Raw genomic sequence first — 19391 nt, forward strand, 5'->3', positions numbered from 1 at the left:
GAAACAGGGAGACCAGTTTGGAGGCAACAGGAATAATCCAGGTGAGAAATGGCCATGCCTTGGACCACTGATAGTGATGAAGGTGGTGAGAAGCAGTCACGTTCTGCAGATTTTCTGAAGGTCAAGCCAAAAGGATTTCTAGAGGGTACAAGTGACAGCAAGAGAGGAGTTAAAGATAAATTCAGCAAGTGGTGCTGGGAAAGCTAGACGACTACAGGTAAGTCAATGAAATCAGAACCCTCCCTCACACCACATACAACAAATAAACTCAAAATGGTTTATAGACCTAAATACAAGATATGACATCATAAAACTCCTAGAAGAGAACATAGCCAAACATTCTCTGACATAAATCATAGCAATGTTTTCTTAGATCTGTCTCCCAAGGCAAAAGAAATAAAAGCAAAAATAAACAAATGGAGCCTAATCAAACTTAAAACTTTTACTCAGCAAAGGAAACCATCAACATCATGAGATGACCTACGAAATGGGAAAAAATATTTACAAACAATATGATCAACAAGGGGTTAATTTCCAAAATACACAAACAGCTCATACAACTCAACATCAAAAAACAAACAACCCAATCAAAACATGGGCAGAAGACTTAAGCGTCACTCGCCATCCAAGGATCAGGATTAGGTCAAGGATTAGGCCATTAGCCACTGCAGCTGCCAACCTCCAACACACCCTAAAAGGAGTTCAGGGTGCAGATCAGGAATGAGACACTCTGTGCTCTGGGAAAAACTGGCAGAACTGGCCTTTAGATATTTTCAGGAAAAAACTTTATGAACCCAATTTCTTGTATCTTCTCATACCAAGAAAGGCACTAAAATCATTAAAGGAGACAACTGCTCTGAGGCCAAGCAGCAACCTTCTACTGAGATGTGTGCCTGACTGCACGTACCCCCTTCACCAAAATCACACATATACTGACCTCCCTCCAGCCTCTTTGGAGCAGCTCCTTAGAACTATCTCAGAGGCTGTCTCTCGGGCTACAGTCCTCAGCACCAAATAAAACTGAACTCACAGCTCTTACCTCGTGTATTTTTTTTTTTTCAGTCAACGACTAACCCAACAATGATTAGATATTAAGGTCACCTGGTCCATAGTCTATATTCTTACCCACCATGCCACAAACAGCTTCAAAAGTCATGATGCCATTCGAAGTGGGGATGGTCCTGCTTTTTGTGTTTTTTTAAGGAGGTGGAGGGTAGTCTGTTTTTTGTTTTGTTTTATTGTTTTAGACTAGCTTGGGTTCACAGCAAAATTGAAAGGAAAGGTACAGAGATTTCCCATATACTCCACACTCGCACAGCCTCCCCGATTAACATCAATGTCCCCCACCATTGAACTAGTACTGGTACATTTGTTGTACCTGATGAACCTATGCTCTGTATCACCCAAACTCCATAGTTAACCTTAAGGTTCACTCTTGCTGTTGTGCATTCTATGAGGTTGGACAAATGTATGATGACATGTATCCACCATTATACTTTCATAGAGTAGTTTCACTGTCCTAAAAATCCCCTGTGGACCTACCTATTCATCCCCTCACCCCACCCCTGCCAACCCCTGCCAACCCCTGATCTGCTCCCTTGTCTGGATGTTTCACAGTTTACTTATTCATTCACCTACTGAAGGACATCTTGGTTGCTTCCAAGTTTTGGCAATTATTAACGCCAACGCTATCTATAAACATCGCGTGCTGGTTTTTGTTTAGACTTACGTTTTCAACTCTTTTGGGCAGATACCAAGGGGCACAACTGCTGGAGAGTATGGCAAGAGTATGTTTACTTTTATAAGAAACTGCAAAACTGTCTTCCAAAGTGGCTGTACCATTTTGCATTCCCACCAGCAACGAATGAGTGTTCCTGTTACGCCACATCCTCACCAGCATTTGGTGCTGTCGGTGTTCTGGATTTTGGCCCTTCTGACAGTGTGTGGTGGTCTATCTCATTGTTGCTTTAATTTGCGTTTCCCTAATGACATACGATGTGGAGCATCTTTTCATACGCTTCTGTGCCATTTGGCTATCCTCCTTGGTGAGGTGTCTTAAGGTCTTTGGCCCATTTTTTTAATTGGATTTTTTATTTCCTTACTGCTGAACAGTTCTTTGTATATTCCTTTAAAAAGTTGTTTAATTCAAGTATAGCTGATTAATAATGTTGTTAGTTTCTGGTGTACAGCATAGTGATTCAGTTATACATATATATATACATTCTTTTTCATTATAGGTTATTACAAGGTATTGAAATACAGTTCCCTGTGCTATACAGTGGGACCTTGTTGTTATATTTTGAATAATAGTCCTTCATCAGATGTGTCTTTTGCAACTATTTTTTCCCGGTATGTGGCTTGTCTGCTCAGTCTCTTTACACTGTCTTTTGCAGAGCAAAAGGTTTTCATTTTGATATAGTCCAGTTTATCAATTAGTTGTTTCACGAACTGTGCTTTTGATGTTGCATCCAAAAAGTCATCACTGTACACAAGGTCATCGAGGTTTTCTCCTGTTATTTGCTAGTTTTACAGTTTTGCATTTTATTTAGGGAGATGGTCATGTTTTATTTATGGCAGTTAACTGAGACATCTACCCATGCTAAAAATTTATGAACCCAACACATCCAGAGTCACAGAGTGAGTGAGTGGCTTTAGAATGTGGATTACCTGCCTTCCCTGTATAAGTACTTGGCATTGAATATTATTGGTTGCACATTAGTAAGACACCTTAAGGCTTTAAAAGAATCATGTTAAATTACTAAAAGCACAGAAATAAAAGCCAAAGGGAATGAGTTTTTAAAATAATGTTGTTTTGTTCTGCTTAGAAAGACTTTGGAAAATACAGAGAAGATCCCCTATAGTCCCACTACCTGAACATAACCACTGATAACGTTTGGAATATTTCTTTCCATTCTGTGCATACACACACACACTCACTTATATAAAATAAAAGTAACTGGGATCGCATTGTGTATAGTTTAACATCTTTGGAATTCTTTTCCCACTTAACACTAAAAATGCTTTTCCATGTTCTTCCAAAGTGTAATTTTCAGTGGCTGCATAGTATTCTATAGTGCAAATGTGCCAACATGTATTTTACCAAAACATTTCTGTCCTTTCCCCACTGTAGATAACACTCAGATAAATTATTCCATATACAAATCTCTATCTCATTATTGTCTTAGGAAAATTCCCCAGGGCTGAGTTAAAGGGCAAATCTTAAGCCTCTTGACATACACTGCCAAATGCTTTTCAGAGCAGCTGTTCAAACTCGATACTCCTGCCAGCAGTGTACAAAGTCTTTCCCAAATTGTTGCCACTTTGGCAAATCAAAAGTACATTTAATTAGTTTCTTTGATTACCCTAGGATAAATGCCATTTTCATATGCTTATTAGCCATTTATATTTCTTTTGTGAACCACCTACTCAGGTCCTCTGTTCATTATTCTATTGAAATGTTTAGTATTCTTAAGATTTATGAAAGCCCTTTAATATTATATTAAAAATACTAACCTTTTTTTTCCTGCCCACATACAAATATTTTCTTTATGCCAGTACCCTCTAATTTTGTTTTTTGACAATTTGACATGCACACATTTAAAAATTTTATGTAGTCAAATCTAAAGAGTTTTTCCTCTGCTTTTATGCTTAGAGAGACTGTGTTTTCTAGATGAAATTCAAAATCTCAATCAAAACTTACTAAAAAATTGAAATAAGCAGAAATTTTCACCCGATGAGGTTCATTTTAAAGCACTTTCATGATCTTCAAGAAAGGATACCAACTATGGGGAACAAAACTAACATGCACTGGATATCAATCATAGTTAAGACAGTGTTCTAGACACTCACTAGACATTTTCTAACTTAATCCTCATTTTAGGATCTCAATTTTATAGATGAGGAAACTAAACAAATGAGAGAGATTAATTACTGACTTATCAGAAAGAAACTTAGAGCTGCTCTTAAGGAGAGATTGTCTAAGTATTAGATTTTTCTACCCCAAATTAGTTACTCACCTCTTCATCAATTTTATCTTCCAGGGCATCAATATGACGTTCTTTAAGAAATCGTTGTGTTTTTTCCAATTGATATTTCACTAATTCCTCTATGGCATCCTTCTCTTCCTTGTCCACAAATTCTTGTACTGCTTCACCCATTCCCCTTTCTGTTAGAAGTGAGAGCTGCACATTCTGTAAGAGACACACAAATCACTGGATGCAGAAAATAGTATCTTCCTGACAAAATAATTCCATGTGAGCAAGGAAAATTACAGAATCATACCACCAGGGAAAAAGACAAAAGAGTTATGCAGTTATTGAAGGGAAGACAAAGCAAAACAAAACATAACAATGGATAGTCATTAAGCCTACTGATAAATATTAAGGGCCAGAAAAAGTAAAGCAAAAATGAGACACGGGAGTAGAGAACAGGACCCATGAAAATGCAGAGGCCTGACTGGCTGGGATAGAGAGTCCAAAAATGGCAGCTGATCACTAAGAGATTAGGTTAACCAGTGAGGTGGGCAGAAGAATGGCCCCCTAAAGATGTCCACATCCTAATCTCTGGGACCTGTGAATATATTACATGGCAAAGGAGGATTAAGGTTATAGACAGAATTAAGGTTGCTAATCAGGGAGATTATCTGGGAGATTATCAGGGACTATCCAGGGGGACCCAGTGTGATCACAAGCATCCCTGAGAGCAGAAGAGGGAGACAGAAGCAGGGAGTCAGAGAGAAGTATCTGGGGAAAGCTGGTCAGACAGACACAGTGCTGCTTGCTTTTAAGAGAGAAGGAGGGGCCATGAGCCAAGACATGGTGGGTACCTCAAGAAGCTGGAAAAGATAAAGAGATGGATTCTCCCCTACAGCTTCCAGAAAGGACACAGCCCTGGTAACACTTCAATTTTAGTCCAGTGAGACCACTGTCAGATTTCTGACCTACAAAACTGTAAGGTAATAAATCTGTGTTGTTCTAAACTACTAAATTTGTGGAAATTTGTTTAAGCAGCAATAGGAAGATAAAACCAGAGGATCTCAAAGTGGTATATACTCATGACAGTAAGAGTAGCTTTACCACCCTGTGGCTATAATAATAAAGTAATTCTGAAATCATATCCGGATGCAAGAAAATGAAATCCTGGATTCAGACTTATGTCTTAGAGATAAAAAGAAAGAAGCTAACAATATCAACAATAAAGACACTGTAATAACAATATTAACAACTAATATTAAGCACTTATTTCTTCTTGATGTGTACTAATTCTAAATAAATGTAACTGATTGTCACCCTACTTACTACACAGAAACATTCTGAGGATTCATTTTGTTTAAACTGTCAATTATACGTAACCTAAATTAAAATCTGTTATTGTAAGCTAGCCATTATTCAAATTGAGAACAGTAATCAGGAAATTACCTTCTCTGCAGTTTGAAAGTACTGTTTCACAAGGTCTTCTACCCTTAGAGTTGTTCCCTCTGAAGGTTTTGTGATGAACTTCCCAAAGTTGATTTCTTCTCCTAGAAAAAAGAAGTCCATGAAAAAAAAAAAATAGCAGCTTCTATTTTAATGTTAAAGCACCACAAATTCATTGCAGACTGCTGTAAGTGGAGGAGGTATGGCCAAACTTTATCAACTGTCAGCTTGCTCAATGTAGTAAATTTTGAGGCAAAAACTATGGCATTTTTGCTAATATCTAGAATCTTTTTCCCAAAGTCATACTTATTTTTCAAACCTCCAAGTTGTCTGTCTCTTACAGTTGTTCTCACATGGTGGTCCAGACCTCTGGGAGTCCCCCATATCGGTTCATGGGGCTCAAGGTCAAAACTACTCTCATAATGATACTAAGACGTTATTTACCTTTTCCACTTATTTGACATTTGCACAAATGATACAAAAGTAATCGCGGGTAAAACTGTTGGACGGAACCTCGGGCTGAGTCAAGGCAGTGGCTGTGTGCTCTACTAATAGTCATCACGTCGTATTCAAAAGTTCAAAACAAAACAAAAAGCCGGTTCCACTTAAGAATGTCCTTGATGAAACAGTAAAACTTATTAATTTCCTTAAATCTCAGCCCTGAAGCAACTATCTTTTTAGTATTGAGACAAATGGGAAGTATGCTTCAAGTACTTCTGCGGCACTCCGAAATGGGATGGTTGTCTCAAAAATTAGGATGAAGAGAGTACCGCGGAGGAAGTCACAAAGCAGAGGGTGCAGTACCTGCTCTGCTCATAACCCGTCAGGGAAACGAGCATTAACTGTCTAGCAGGTGCTGGACCTGGTGTGGGAAACAACAATACAATGATAGGATGCCGCCCGTAGCAACAAATGACTACAATACAGGGTGGTAAGTGCTACAACAGAAGAACAGAAACTATGACCCACAGAGAAGAACTAAACCAATTCTTCTCAAAGAGGCCTGAACATAATGTGCAGATGGCAACGCAGTTATCATTTGACTCAAGACTTGCAGAATGAGTAAGATTCACCAAGCAAAAAAGAAAAAGAGAAAGAAGTAATATTTTAGGCAGAGGAAAAAGTTTAAGCCAGTTTATCCACCGGCTTAGAGGGTAAAGAGAAACAAAGTTCAAGGTGCCTCTTGCAAAGTGGTGAGGACAAGTGAACAGAAATCTTTTTTGAATTTCAGTCGGGAGAATTAATACTGCTTCATAAATATGATTGCATTTTATTATTCCAGACACTATGGTAAGATTATTTACACACAGAATACCATCTAATCCTCACTAGAATCCCGTGAGGCAGGCACATTTATCATCCCTGATTTTCTACAGAAGAAAACTACACATCAGAGAGGTTAAGTGACTTACATGATGTGGCACTTGCAGCTAAAGTAGCAGAGCTAGCCAAACAACAAAAAGTGCTTTCATTAACACACACAAAAGGGTCACTGTTTCCATTCAGCAATTAATGTTTAAACAAAAAAGGAATCATTAGAACAAAACTATGGCTGAAACTCAAGTAACAGAAGGTACTAGTTCTATACTCCATATACTTACAAATGCTAAACCCATAAAACTTCACAGAGTTAATAAGGATGGACAATTAAAGTAAATCACTATCAATAAGTAATTCAAAATTCACAGCATTAAATATCATTCTCTGATATGGATTTTTTTCCTCCTAAAACAGTACTCTACAAGCTCTATTTACATATTCAAATGACTGTTTCAAGCTGAATTAAAAGCACACACAATTTTGATCACAATCTCACTTTGAAAACAGAAGCCCATTAAATCAGGGTTAATAAAAACCTAGATAAGCATACACGTAAACAAGGGCCACATTTTTCTATGAAAATTCTGATGCAATAGCTCTAAGGAAAAGAACGTCTATATTTAAAAGGATTAATACTTCTTATGACAAAACACTATTTCAGTCAGATGACCTGTTCTTTATAAATGCTAAAAGAAGGGCAATTAGTTTTTATGAACTTTAACTGGAAATTAATTACCCAATCATCAAAAATATCAAACTTAAGTCCTTAAGTACTTATCTTTCTAATATTCTGGGAAACCTCTTACTTCAAAAGACTGGAATCTTCTTAAATCACTGCACTACAAAGTTGAAATATTTAGCAATGCAAAATTCGAGAGCAAGTTCTCTGAACACTAATAATGTATATAGTAAATAATATTTATTTTAAACAATAAATCTTTAAAGTTGTTATTTGACAGCATGTTTGTAAAAACTTTGTCTGCAGAGAAAGACCTCCATTTCTTGACTGATATTCACAGGTTTAAAAAATGATTGCTATCTAATTTTTAGAAGACAAGAGATGTAATTATTCCAACTATCAGTTTTATTTATCTAAGCTATTAGAATCACACTAAAACATTTTCCATTAGTGTTTTATACTTTGACTAGAGATTCATTTATGTAAACCTTATGAGAGTATTTTTTAATTTGCAAAAACAACTAGCTTACCTGTGTTTTCTTTTTGTTCTCTTTGCCTAAAAAAATGGATGACATCTTTTGGATTAGCTACCCGATCCACAAATTTCTGGCTAAAGCGAAGAACACTGAAAGGTTCAAAACCTCCACTGTAGTCCACCTGGAAATACAGAATAAGCTATGAGGGCTAAAAAACAAGATTAACAATTTTAGTGCTTATGCTTATGTGCAATAATTTTAAGTTAAAATGTTAATTTCCACAGCTCATTTTAAAGATCATGATGATGCTATACCTTTTATTCTATCGAGAAAACAAAGCTTCAAAGGTTTATGCTTATGCAGAACATTGTTTGATGGAGCCAAGATACAGCAAGAATTCCCACAATGTAGGAATGATTACATCTCCCCGTGATAAAACTAACAGTCTAGGTGCCAGGAATATCATCTGAAAAGGAGGTGAAATTTCTAAACAAATTTTTTAACTTTCAATACAGAAAGGGTTCTCCACCAAAATAAAATGCTGGCCCTAGATGCATTCGTTAACTGGTCTTTCACCACAGGGATACGCTTCCACACTAGACAAAAATAAACGCTGGGAAAAACCCACGCAGGAAAAGAAACAAGTCTGTGCGCTTTGAGAAATGATTACCCTCAAAACACGGTACAGTCATCTCTCGGTATTCACGGGGGATTGGTTCCAGGACCCCTGCAAATACCAAAATCTGTGGAAGCTCAGTATAAAACGGCATAAATCTGACGACGCTTCAATTAAAAAAAATCGATAAACAAACAAACACACAAACAAAAAAGGCGTAGTTCAGTCAGCCTCCAAATTCGCAGACGTGGAGCTGCAGGTACAGAGGGTCGACTGTTCCTACTTAGAACTGTTAATTGTTCTTAAGGCAGGCTCTTTCCAAAGAAGTCTAACTGGTACCAAGCCCTTTACAAAAAAACAAACAAAAAAACCCTACATTTCTTTCCAAGAGAGAGAATCATTTTCCTAAACCAGCTGTTCTCAAAACATCCTCTGGGAATCAGCACTGTACCACATCACCGACCTAACCAGACTACTCCTAAACTCCACCCCACTTACACTCTTCACCACACTTAGCACTAGCTAAGATTTTGTTCATATATTTGCTATCCATCTACTATGTCTCTCCTCACACCTCCACTTCATCTGTTTTATCATCACTGTGGCCCCCAGCATGCAGAAAAGCAGGTACTCAACAAATATTGTTCACTGAATTAGTGAATCAGTGAGGGCCCCCTAGTCGATACAGTGTACTTTTGGAATATTACTTACTGGAAAATATTTTGTTTCATTAATGAATTAATAATTTATTGTGTGTAGGAAGAAGAATGCCAATTTTCATTTTTTTTGGCGGGGGGAGGTAATTAGTTTGATTTGTTTGTTTATTCATTTATTTATTATTATTATTTTTTAATGGGGGTACCGGGGACTGAACCCAGGACCTTGTGTATGCTAAGCACGGGCTCTACCACTGAGCTATACCCTCCCTCCTGGAATGCCAATTTTCTATGTAAGTCTGGTTGGTTCTAATAGTATCAGGCAGACATAGATGAGAAACACGCGATCTTCTGCCTGGATAAAGAGAATCACGTGGTCCCCCAAAGCAACTGTTTGTATTACCCAGACCATCTGTACAGCTGTCATGTTACAAAACAGAAAAGGTCACATGCTCAAGCTATTGGGTCTCCCCAAAATTCTTCAGACATTTTTATCAACTGTACTCCAGCCTAGCTTTGTTTGTAATCTTCTGCTCCTAAAAGTCACAAAACTCATTCACTAAGCAAACTTTAGTGGGTGTCCACAATGTGTAGGTGCTCTGCTGAGGGCCAGGGGTACAACCATAAGTAAAAGAGCATCTTGGTTGTAAAGAAATTCACAAGCTGACAGGGAAGACAAGCTATGGAAATAAGACAAACTCCATAAATTGCAAACAGAACGTGAATGGTGCTGTAAGAAGTAAAATGTACAAAGTACACCGAGGACAAAAAGGAAGAAGCATCGACTCTGAAGGGAGATAAGGAAAGGCTTCTTTGAAGAGGGGAAGCTTTCAGTGGGTGTTAAAGGAGCTATCACAAAAGAAGAGGGAAGTGCATTCCACACAGGATCAGCATTGGCAAACATGCAAGAAAAAACTCCACTGGGCCCAGGGAACAGAGACTTGTAGTCCAATGTAACTGGAGCTTAGGAGGTGCTGGCAGGAAATGAGGCAGAAGCAAAAGGGGTAGGTCTAGACTAAGGCGTGGGTTTAGACCAGGTCACGTAAAACCCTGGAATGCCATGCAAGAGTTTAGACTTGTTCCTCTTAACGCTAGGGGATCTTGAAGGGGATTTTTCAGCAGGAAAGGCATGCAAAACTGTACTTTACAAAGATTATGTTTGCATTAGTGTGGAGAGGCTTAAGACACAGAGAGGAGGAAACTGGAGGCGGAGTCAGGTAGGAAGCTGCAGCTGTAGGTGTAGGTAAGAGATAATCAGTGCTCAGCTATAGCAATGACAATGGGATAGAGAGAAGGGGCAGGGTCACTGAATTCACTTAGATCTTGTAAGTCTATGAAGTACAAACTAAGGGACAAGAGACCCGGCAGCTCAAGGTCACTCAGCTAGTGGCAGAGCCAGAAACAAACCCAGGCAGTCTGGCTCTAGACTGCACTCACCTCCCCACTCTATGTCCCAATGCGTCTCCAATTTTAATATGCACACAAATCTCCTGGGGATCTTGTTAAAATGCAATTCAATGGGTCTGATGTAAGGCCTGAGGTTCTGTATTTTTAAGAATTTCCCAGGTGATACCAATGATGCTGGTTTGAGGGCTGCACCCCTTGAGTACCAGGCTTCAGAGGGACTCTTGGACCTCAACAAGGAGGTCTAACCTGGATGTAACAATTTGGGAGTCACCCTTCTACAGGCGTTCATTAAAGCCCTATATGCCCAGACTGAACAGAGGGCCAACTAAGAGATAGGAGGGGTCAAACAGAACTCGGAGAAGAGGATGCGAGAGTGATTCAGAAGGATGAGAAAAACCTACTGGATTTGACAACTGAAGGTCATCTTTCCCACCTGAGATGGTGGGGTCAGAGCCTTGATTACAGTGGACTGAGGAAGAGAATGTTCAAGGAGCAATTCAGGCTATGTACTTGGAAGAGCTTGGAAGAAATCAGAAAGGATAGATCGGAGAAGGGAAAGGCACAAAGGCAAAAACAAATCTGTTATTTGTTTGCTTGTGTATATCATGGTGGGAAAGATTAGCAGGCTTATAGGCAGAGAAAACATTTCAATTTCTTAGAATTTTTTAATATTCTCCGATACTTATCAATTCTTTCAGCATATTTATCAAGTACTTGCTATATGCCAGGAACTGTTTTGGTGTCTACAGATACTTTAGTTAACATAATTCGCAAAGTTCCACCCTTCTGTAGAGCTGATAATTTTGTAGCTGAGGACAAACAATAACCAAAATAAATAAATGGCATGCAGGTTAGGAGGATGGATTATGGACAAAAAAGAAAAGTGGAGAAGGGTATGTGAAATCAGGAGTGCCGGAGAGAGGGTATGGGGGCTGTGATCTTAAACAGGGTGGGGCTCACTGAGATGACATCTGAGCAGACCCCAAGAGGTGAGGGAGTGTCTGATTGTCTGAGGGACCACAAGAGGGCCAAGTGCCTGGAAGGGAGGGAGAGAGGGAGTAGTAAACGATAAAGTCAAAGAGCTCAGCCAATCTATTAATATACAACAGACTATTTAGAAAATGAGAAAAGAAAAAAAAATCAAACCTATCAGAATGAAACTATGATTAAATCAAAATTCCCGTCAACTCTACAACACTAGCTCTGAAAATGAATGAAGTTGAATTTATCTAAATAGGACTTACTCGCAGTCGTATAAGAGGCTTCCCTGGCTGGACAGGATTTCCCAGACGTTCCCGTTCTGCATTTTCAAGCATTTCTTCAATCTCAAAATAAAAATATCGTCATGAGCAGGGGTAAGGGGTACTGTTGGCTGCTATCTAGTGGTAGACGTCAGAGAGGATTTGTTAAAATTCTACCATGCACAGAACAACCTGCCACAACAAAGAATTACCCAGTCTAAAATGCCAATTGTGCCAAGGTTGAGAGATTCAATGCTCCCCGACTAGGCCCGGACAGTCAATTCATTTTCCATCTCCCTGGTTTCAGAAATTGGGCTTTAGGGACAAGTTCAGTCCAGGGAAACTCAATGCTAGGGATTTCTTTGGAACAACTGGGAGAAATGATTCAGCTGTTAAGGACAGTGTAAGTCTGTGGGCTACCACGTGAAAATGACTCTCTTACAGTGAAGGTTAAGACAGAATCCATCAGCACAGGGATAGACACAGAAATAGACAGAGGAACCTACGATCTTAATTTGAGTTTCTGGATCTAGTCATCTTGAAATCGGCAAACTCTTAAACTTGTCAGTTATGTGAGTCACATGTTGCTAGTAAAGCTGTGATACTAGGTGAGTTACTGTATCTAAGGTTCAGTTCCCCTTTCTATAAAATGTGGCTGGTAGACTCTACCTACCAGTAGCACCATTGACCGGATAAAATGCAAAATGCTGTCAACGATGCCCAGAATACATATAAGCAGTCAGTGAGTATCAGTGATAATTATTGTTATCATTTACATGATTTTTCATGAGAATAAAATGCAAAGGAGAAGAGCCTACAAAGAATAAGAACTGAGTAAGTGTCAGCAATTAATCTTATTAGGCTGTCAGCTCACACATCATTAAATGCATTCACCTAACTTCATAGTGGCTCTAGAATTTCTGCAGAGGTTTAGGGATGACAGTCCAAATGGGAGGGGAGGGATGGGACTTATGCTGAAGCTACAAGGTGCACAGCAGACACATTTTAAGATTTTATGCGGGGGTAGCTTTGAGGGTGAAAGGAATGCCTAATGGAGATTATTAGAGAGGCTAAGGTTCCCCTCATCTGCCAGAACACCCTGCTATCCCCCAGCCAAAGCCAGAGCCTGTTTTCCTTAGTAAAATGAACAAATGATCAAATCAGGATAAAAAAAGAAAGATCATGTGTATGTTTTTAAGAAGGAGGAAAGGATCTTAATTAAACAAAGTTACTTCTATATATAACATTCCTCCATCTCAAAGACTTTAAAACTTTGATATGACTAAACTCATTTACAGGACAACAGTGGTTCCTTACAAGCTTCATGAGAATGTAACATAATACAGTGACTTTCCTCTGCTCTACTGAAGTATTTAATTCAATGTAAATAACCTCTCATCTAAAGTAGATCTCATTGACCTTCATCTAGAAGAATCACCTTCTCCAGGCAGAAGTTTTGTATGGCTTGGGTTACTCTAGGATTATCGGGGTTGAAAATGTCTGAATGGGCAGCCAGAACAACATCTTCCATAAAAAACTGCCGCACTGTGTGAAGAGGAAGCTTCTGCATATTCATCTTCCTCCCTTTGATACGCAGCAACCCGACGTGTCTGAAATGAGGAGGGAAACGAAAGTCTAGACACATTGCAAATTTCCTCAGAAAAACGTGCACCTCAAAACTCTCACATTTCTAAGTTTCAACAAAATATTTCTTGATAAAGTCACATCCTTAGAAAATGTTTTCAGTCATTTAATCTGAATGTTCTTTCATAGGAAAAAACTTAAACATTCTTCTTTCCCAGAATAAAAGCCACTTGTCCATTAATTTTTCTATAGTACACTAACTTAAAATTTAATTAATAAAAATGTTAGTCTTAAATTCGCCAAACGAGCAGCAAAATAATTTATGTCATTGGGATGTCCTCCTGTTGAAATCAGCTTAAAATCTGGGAAAATAGGAAGATTATATTGAATGATCAGTCTTTATAAATAAATTCTATCTTATATAAATAACAACACCATCACTACCTTGAACCTGTGAGATGATTAGATTATTATAGCCAGTATTTTTAAAAATTGATTCGGAAAATGTAATAGTTACTCACTTCTTTACAGCTTCTCCTGGGGAAAGAGAAGTAACCACTGAACTTCCAGGCTGTGATACATAAAAGAGTTGCTGTTCATTTTTGGTTGGAGCTATTTTACACTCATGTTCATGGCCCCAGATAACAAGATCAATGAAGTCATCCAAAAACTGTTCTGGAATGAAGTTAGTACTTCCGTGCTTACTCCTAATGCCAAGATTTTTAAAAAACAAATATTATAAATGTCCTGTGATATAGAAAAATTTCTTATTAACTAGGTCTATATAGGTCTTTCTTTCTCCATTCATTAAAGTTTTTTATATTCCCTCTATATACACCAGAAACAGTTCAAAGGATCGGGGATGCAAAGATAACTTCTAATTCCCACCCTCAAAGGGTTTACAAACTTGTAAGACACAGACAAATAGAAACCTCAAAAGAGAAAGTGGTCAATCTCACATTAGAGGCAGATCACAAAAGGCTTTGGAGAAGAATAACTCCCCTTGTGGGAGGGTCAGAAAAGCATGAGCTCTACCAATAGTAAAAACCTGACAATTGGTCTGAGTGGATACCAAACAGAGCACAAAAAATAGAAGTGAGTTTGGTCTAAGCTTTGTAGAATAAAAACAAATGTCTACATATGTCCAGTTATTTTTTAACAACAGGTTTCTTTTCCTGATTATAAAAATAATGGAAATAAGAATGTCAGTCTCACATAAGAGATAAGTTTTCAATGTTTAATAAAACATCATATGAACACGTGACTCGCAAACTCTCATTTTATACCTAGATTAGTTGTTATTATTAAAAGACAGATGAAAACCCAAAGTGATGAAGACAAGGAGGAAAAGTTTTCCCTAACACTGACTTGTATCACTGGGAATTTAAGTAAGTGTTCAAATACTTCAACCAGCATTTACTTAACAAAAACTGATACTCATTCAACAACTATTGACTGAGTTTGCACTATGTGCCAGGTATCCCAGGCCTGATACAGATACTGAAGACACAGTGGTGAACAGTCCTTGCTCTAGTGGGGAAACAAGCAATAATGTATGTATATGCACGCGTGTGCGGGCGCACGCGCGCGCGCGCACACACACACACACACACACACACACACACACACACACACACTAAAGACAATTTCAAAAGGCAGTCACACAGTGCATATCTAAGTCTTGCCTGATCCTGCACTGACAATTTTCTTTTTTTTTTTTTTAAGTGGAGGTACTGGGGATTGAGCCCAGGACCTCACGCATGCTAAGCACACACTCTACCTCTGACCTATACCCCCAGCCCCAACAACTTCCAAAGAATAAGGTGCATTTTAGAAATAGCTAAGCTTGGAAACAGTTTGGGGGAACCTCAATAAGTGATTCAAAAATTCTTAGAGAATACTTTTACCTGTTCTGATGAACCACAAATAAGTTAAACCAAGAGTTCTCGTCTTCTTTTGGTCTCAACATTGTTACTTTTTTATTGACGAACATTCGATAGAGCCTTTCGTCTGGAATGGAGCCTGAAATGGATGTTATACTATGTTATAAGTGGTTTTGTACTTGGTTTTTAAAAATCAGTATGCTTTGCTTCTAAATCATGTGCTTCTCTGAGTATTTCATTTTTCTGTTAGAGAGATAGTTGAAATCTGGTATCACTATTTACAAATAAATACGTTCTAAGTTTGCGCATGACAGCTGCTGAGCAGTTAGCTGCATTCAGAGAATGTTTTCCATGTCAAGCATATATACCTTCAAAATCTGGAAAATGTGGAATAAAAATTTGAGTTTTCTGTGCTTAAATTCTTATTAAAATTTCTAATGAAACTTTTTCAGTTTCCCTTTATTTATTATAAATATATATGTATTTTTGATCTAACATACATTATAGAATACACAGATATTAAAAGGGATGAGATTAAAAACTGTATTTAATGAATATACATATACATATGCATGACTGGGATATTGTGCTGTACATCAGAAACTGATACATTGTAGCTGACTGTACTTCAATTAAAAACCTGTATTTAAAAATAATAGAATGATATATTATGTTTTTAAATAAAAATGCTGTGCTTTTTAATAATTTATTGACTTTCTTTTGGAGGGGGAGGAGGGATTTATTATTTGCAGCAAGTAAAGAGGACACCAGGGATGCACTGTCTCCAATAATTTAATGACTTTTAAATAACTCTCCCTGTGCCCTGAGGAATCACATTAGTCAAGTGAAGGAGGTCAAAAAAAAAAAAAACAGGTAAATATACACATAAATCGTAATTTTAAATATTATAAAAGGTAAAAAAGTCAGAATGCTAATATGGGGAATGTCGGGGTGGGGGCAAGGCTGCCACTTCATGTAGTGATGAGGGAAGGCCTGGGAAGAAAGCCAACAACGCAGAAGTATGAGAGCTAGAAGAGGCTTAGCCTCTAAAGGGAATCCCTAGAGTGTGGACAAAGAAATAGATGGTGAAATGCAGAACGTACAACTGAAGACGAAAAAGCCAAGGCATATAAAATCCAGGACACTGGAAGGCTGATCTACTTAGAGGCTGAAGCACTGAGACACTGATAAAAACTGAAGGTAGGTAGGTAGGAAATTTGAGAGAGCGGAGGGCAGTTTAGCCAGCTGGCAACTGGCTGCAAGGGGGCAGTCTGCAGGCAGGAAAGGAAGCGGCAGCAGGGAGCAAGGCCTCTTCTGAAGCCCAGAAGAGGCCGGGAGAGAACCGTGTGGGACACAGCATCCTCAGGGACCAGGTTCACTGCAGGCTGGAGAGTACAGGCAGTGCTCAGAGACGGAGGACAGGAGGGAGTCTGCTAATTAGATAGGGAAGGGTTGGGGTGAGAGAGGCGGGGACGGGTAGAGACGGAGTCCAGTTAATGGTAACAGAACAGGATGAGATGAGAGTCTGGGAGAAAACGGATGATGGAAGTAGGTGGCTTCTGGCAGTGACTGAGGCATAATGGGGTCTGTCCTTGCTCTGAAAGTGGGAAGAGCAACCATTTTCTGCAAATATGACCCCTAACATTGCAGTGATTAAAACACCTGTTAGTAGCTTTTTAAAAAAGTGTACTTCACTTCCTGCTCTATCATTTACAAAATCAGACATAAAAACTTGATCTCATTTTCCGTATCTCTAAAATATAGATAACAACAATGCTTTTCTATTCATTGGAGAAATTATGAAAATTGGGCAAAGACTATATGCTTCCTAGTGAAAGTATTTAAATAAACCACCCACCCTAATTACTCTTTTAAAAACATATACAAAGAGAAATGCAGTAAATAAGACCTTCTCAGGCTTCTATTATACTAAAATCAGTCCAAAAATAATAAAAACTATGTTGAGGCTATGGCATGAAATTTCTTCCCAATTTTTCTTGGGATATTTTAAGGTTGGTTTAACATGAATATAATTTTATAATACTCTACACACAACAAAAACAATAAAGCTATTGCATTCATAAAACAAATGTCAAGTTGAACTTAATCCAAGGAAGACACAAAAAACAGACTTTGCACCCTAAAAATAGTCTTTGATCTTCCAGTCACATGGAATAAAGCCTAGCAAACAAGCTTTAGCCTACTAGACACTAAATAAATTGAAGATAGTGAAATTGAGAGAGCAAATTTTCTGAGTAGTGTAGATGACAACTCTAGACTGGCACTATCTAAAAAGAAATTTCTATCAAAACCTCTTATTTTGTAAAGTCACCCATAAGGAATAATTAAATTTGCCTCACTTTTTCAAACAGCAAGGAAGTTAACTCCAGAACTTGATTTCCTAGTTGCTTAAGCAATTAAACATTTATTGACATAAATAGTAAAATAAAACCATCTTACCTAAGCCATAAAGAGCAATTTTTGTGCTTCCTTTTTGAAGCAAAACTGGACTAATGTCTATCTTCTCCACAGACATTGAACGTCCAAAGTGATTTAGAAGTCCAGCACAACTTAAAACATCCAGAGCACAGAGCGCATCTGCCTATGCAAAATATTTCCAAAGAATATTAATGTATATCTAAAAATAAGTAATTTGCATATATTATTACTTATTAAAAGTATATTCGATAGTTACAAAAATATAGATTAGGACAGCGTCTTCTCAATTACAATAGTAAAAGTATTGCTACCTTTTCCTATTACAAGTGACTTACTGCGACTGGAATCACATGCTAAATGCAAAGTTAACATTTCACCAAAACTTATCATGATGTCTTGTCCGCTGAAAACTAAAAACCAGCCATGAAATCAGTGCTTTGTAATATTAAGCAGACCTCTTAAGAGGTGAGGAAAAAAGACTAGCTAACTAGTATTTATAATGTATTTCCAGGTAAAAGGAAAAGATATTTTGAGATCAGGACCCCTACTATTAAAGATCTTTCTCAACTTACAAAGGGTTTAGGTCCCAATAAATCCATTGTAAATTGAAAATACTGTTAATCCAAAACTGCAGTTAAAGCACCTAATCTACCAAAAATCATAGCTTAGCCCAGCCTAACTTAAATACACTCAGAACACTTAGGTTAGCCTACAGAGAAAAAGTATAAATATTTTTATAGTAAAGTATTGAGTATCTTGTGTAATTTACAGAGTAATGTACCAAAAGTGAACAACAGAGTGGTTGTGTGTACAGCAGCTGCTTCCCCTCATGATCATATGACTGACTGGGAGCTACAGCTCGCCACCCCCTCAGCATCATATCACTAGCCTGAAAGAGATCAAAACGCAAAATTCGAAGTACAGTTTCTACTGCGTGCACATCAATTTCACACCATGCTAAAGCTGAAAAATCTTAGGTCAAACCATTGTAAGTTGAGGACCCTCTGTACTTCCGTATCAAAAACAAGGTAAGATGATCTAACTTAGATTTAAAATTGTTCATGAGACAATCATTTCCTACAGGTGAGATTTTATGAGATAAAGATGTAAAAATATTTGGTAAACTGTAAAGCATTATACAAACGTTAGGTATTTACCCCTCCTCCTGGTTACTTATGGTTAACCTCAGTACTCATGAAATAAAAGCACACCTCTCACACCAATTATTATTCCAGATTTTTAAAAATTACCTAAAAAGCAGCATAGAAGCTTATATGAATAATAAAAAGTCAATTTGAATTTTTGACTCAATTTGACTAAAAATTCCTGGGAAGAAGAGGAAGAATGCTCTCCACACACTAAACAGATAGTTTCTAAAATTTCAACAAACTGTAAGAACATAATAATTACCCCCGTGGGATCATCATGATTGCCATGAATACTAAACACTGGAATTGAGATGTTGAGATTGCTATCTTGGTAGTTCACCCATGGAAACCTTAAAGAAAAAAAAAGTTAGTTTCTATAATAAGACACAAAAGCTGTTTCCTCCATTATCCGCCTCCAAAAAATGAATGCAATTATAGGCAAACTGGATGAGCTAAGTTGGCAAATGACCACAAGTTTGGAGCTTAAAAAAAAAAGTCATAGGCAAAAATTCATTTCAATTCAAGGCT

The 19391-nt window shown here is 37.8% G+C and overlaps 1 protein-coding gene across 3 annotated transcripts in view; it reads right to left on the reverse strand.

The window, feature by feature from the left end:
* MRE11 (MRE11 homolog, double strand break repair nuclease) overlaps positions 1 to 19391 on the reverse strand; it is a 67568-nt gene that overhangs the window by 34722 nt on the left and 13455 nt on the right. For 2 of the 3 annotated variants that reach the window (XM_010988899.3, XM_064492828.1), the window contains exons 5-13: positions 19126 to 19213; positions 17737 to 17878; positions 15301 to 15415; positions 13915 to 14100; positions 13248 to 13419; positions 11813 to 11893; positions 7944 to 8070; positions 5418 to 5518; positions 4017 to 4190 (exon numbers count right to left, since the gene is read on the reverse strand). In XM_010988899.3, coding sequence (XP_010987201.2) covers positions 4017 to 4190; positions 5418 to 5518; positions 7944 to 8070; positions 11813 to 11893; positions 13248 to 13419; positions 13915 to 14100; positions 15301 to 15415; positions 17737 to 17878; positions 19126 to 19213 — 1186 coding nt within the window. The remainder of the gene's footprint in view (positions 1 to 4016; positions 4191 to 5417; positions 5519 to 7943; positions 8071 to 11812; positions 11894 to 13247; positions 13420 to 13914; positions 14101 to 15300; positions 15416 to 17736; positions 17879 to 19125; positions 19214 to 19391) is intronic. The other variant, XM_064492827.1, reaches the window with a different exon arrangement.

This window comes from Camelus dromedarius, chromosome 12 (assembly GCF_036321535.1).
Source record: "Camelus dromedarius isolate mCamDro1 chromosome 12, mCamDro1.pat, whole genome shotgun sequence".
Classification (NCBI taxonomy): domain Eukaryota; kingdom Metazoa; phylum Chordata; class Mammalia; order Artiodactyla; family Camelidae; genus Camelus; species Camelus dromedarius.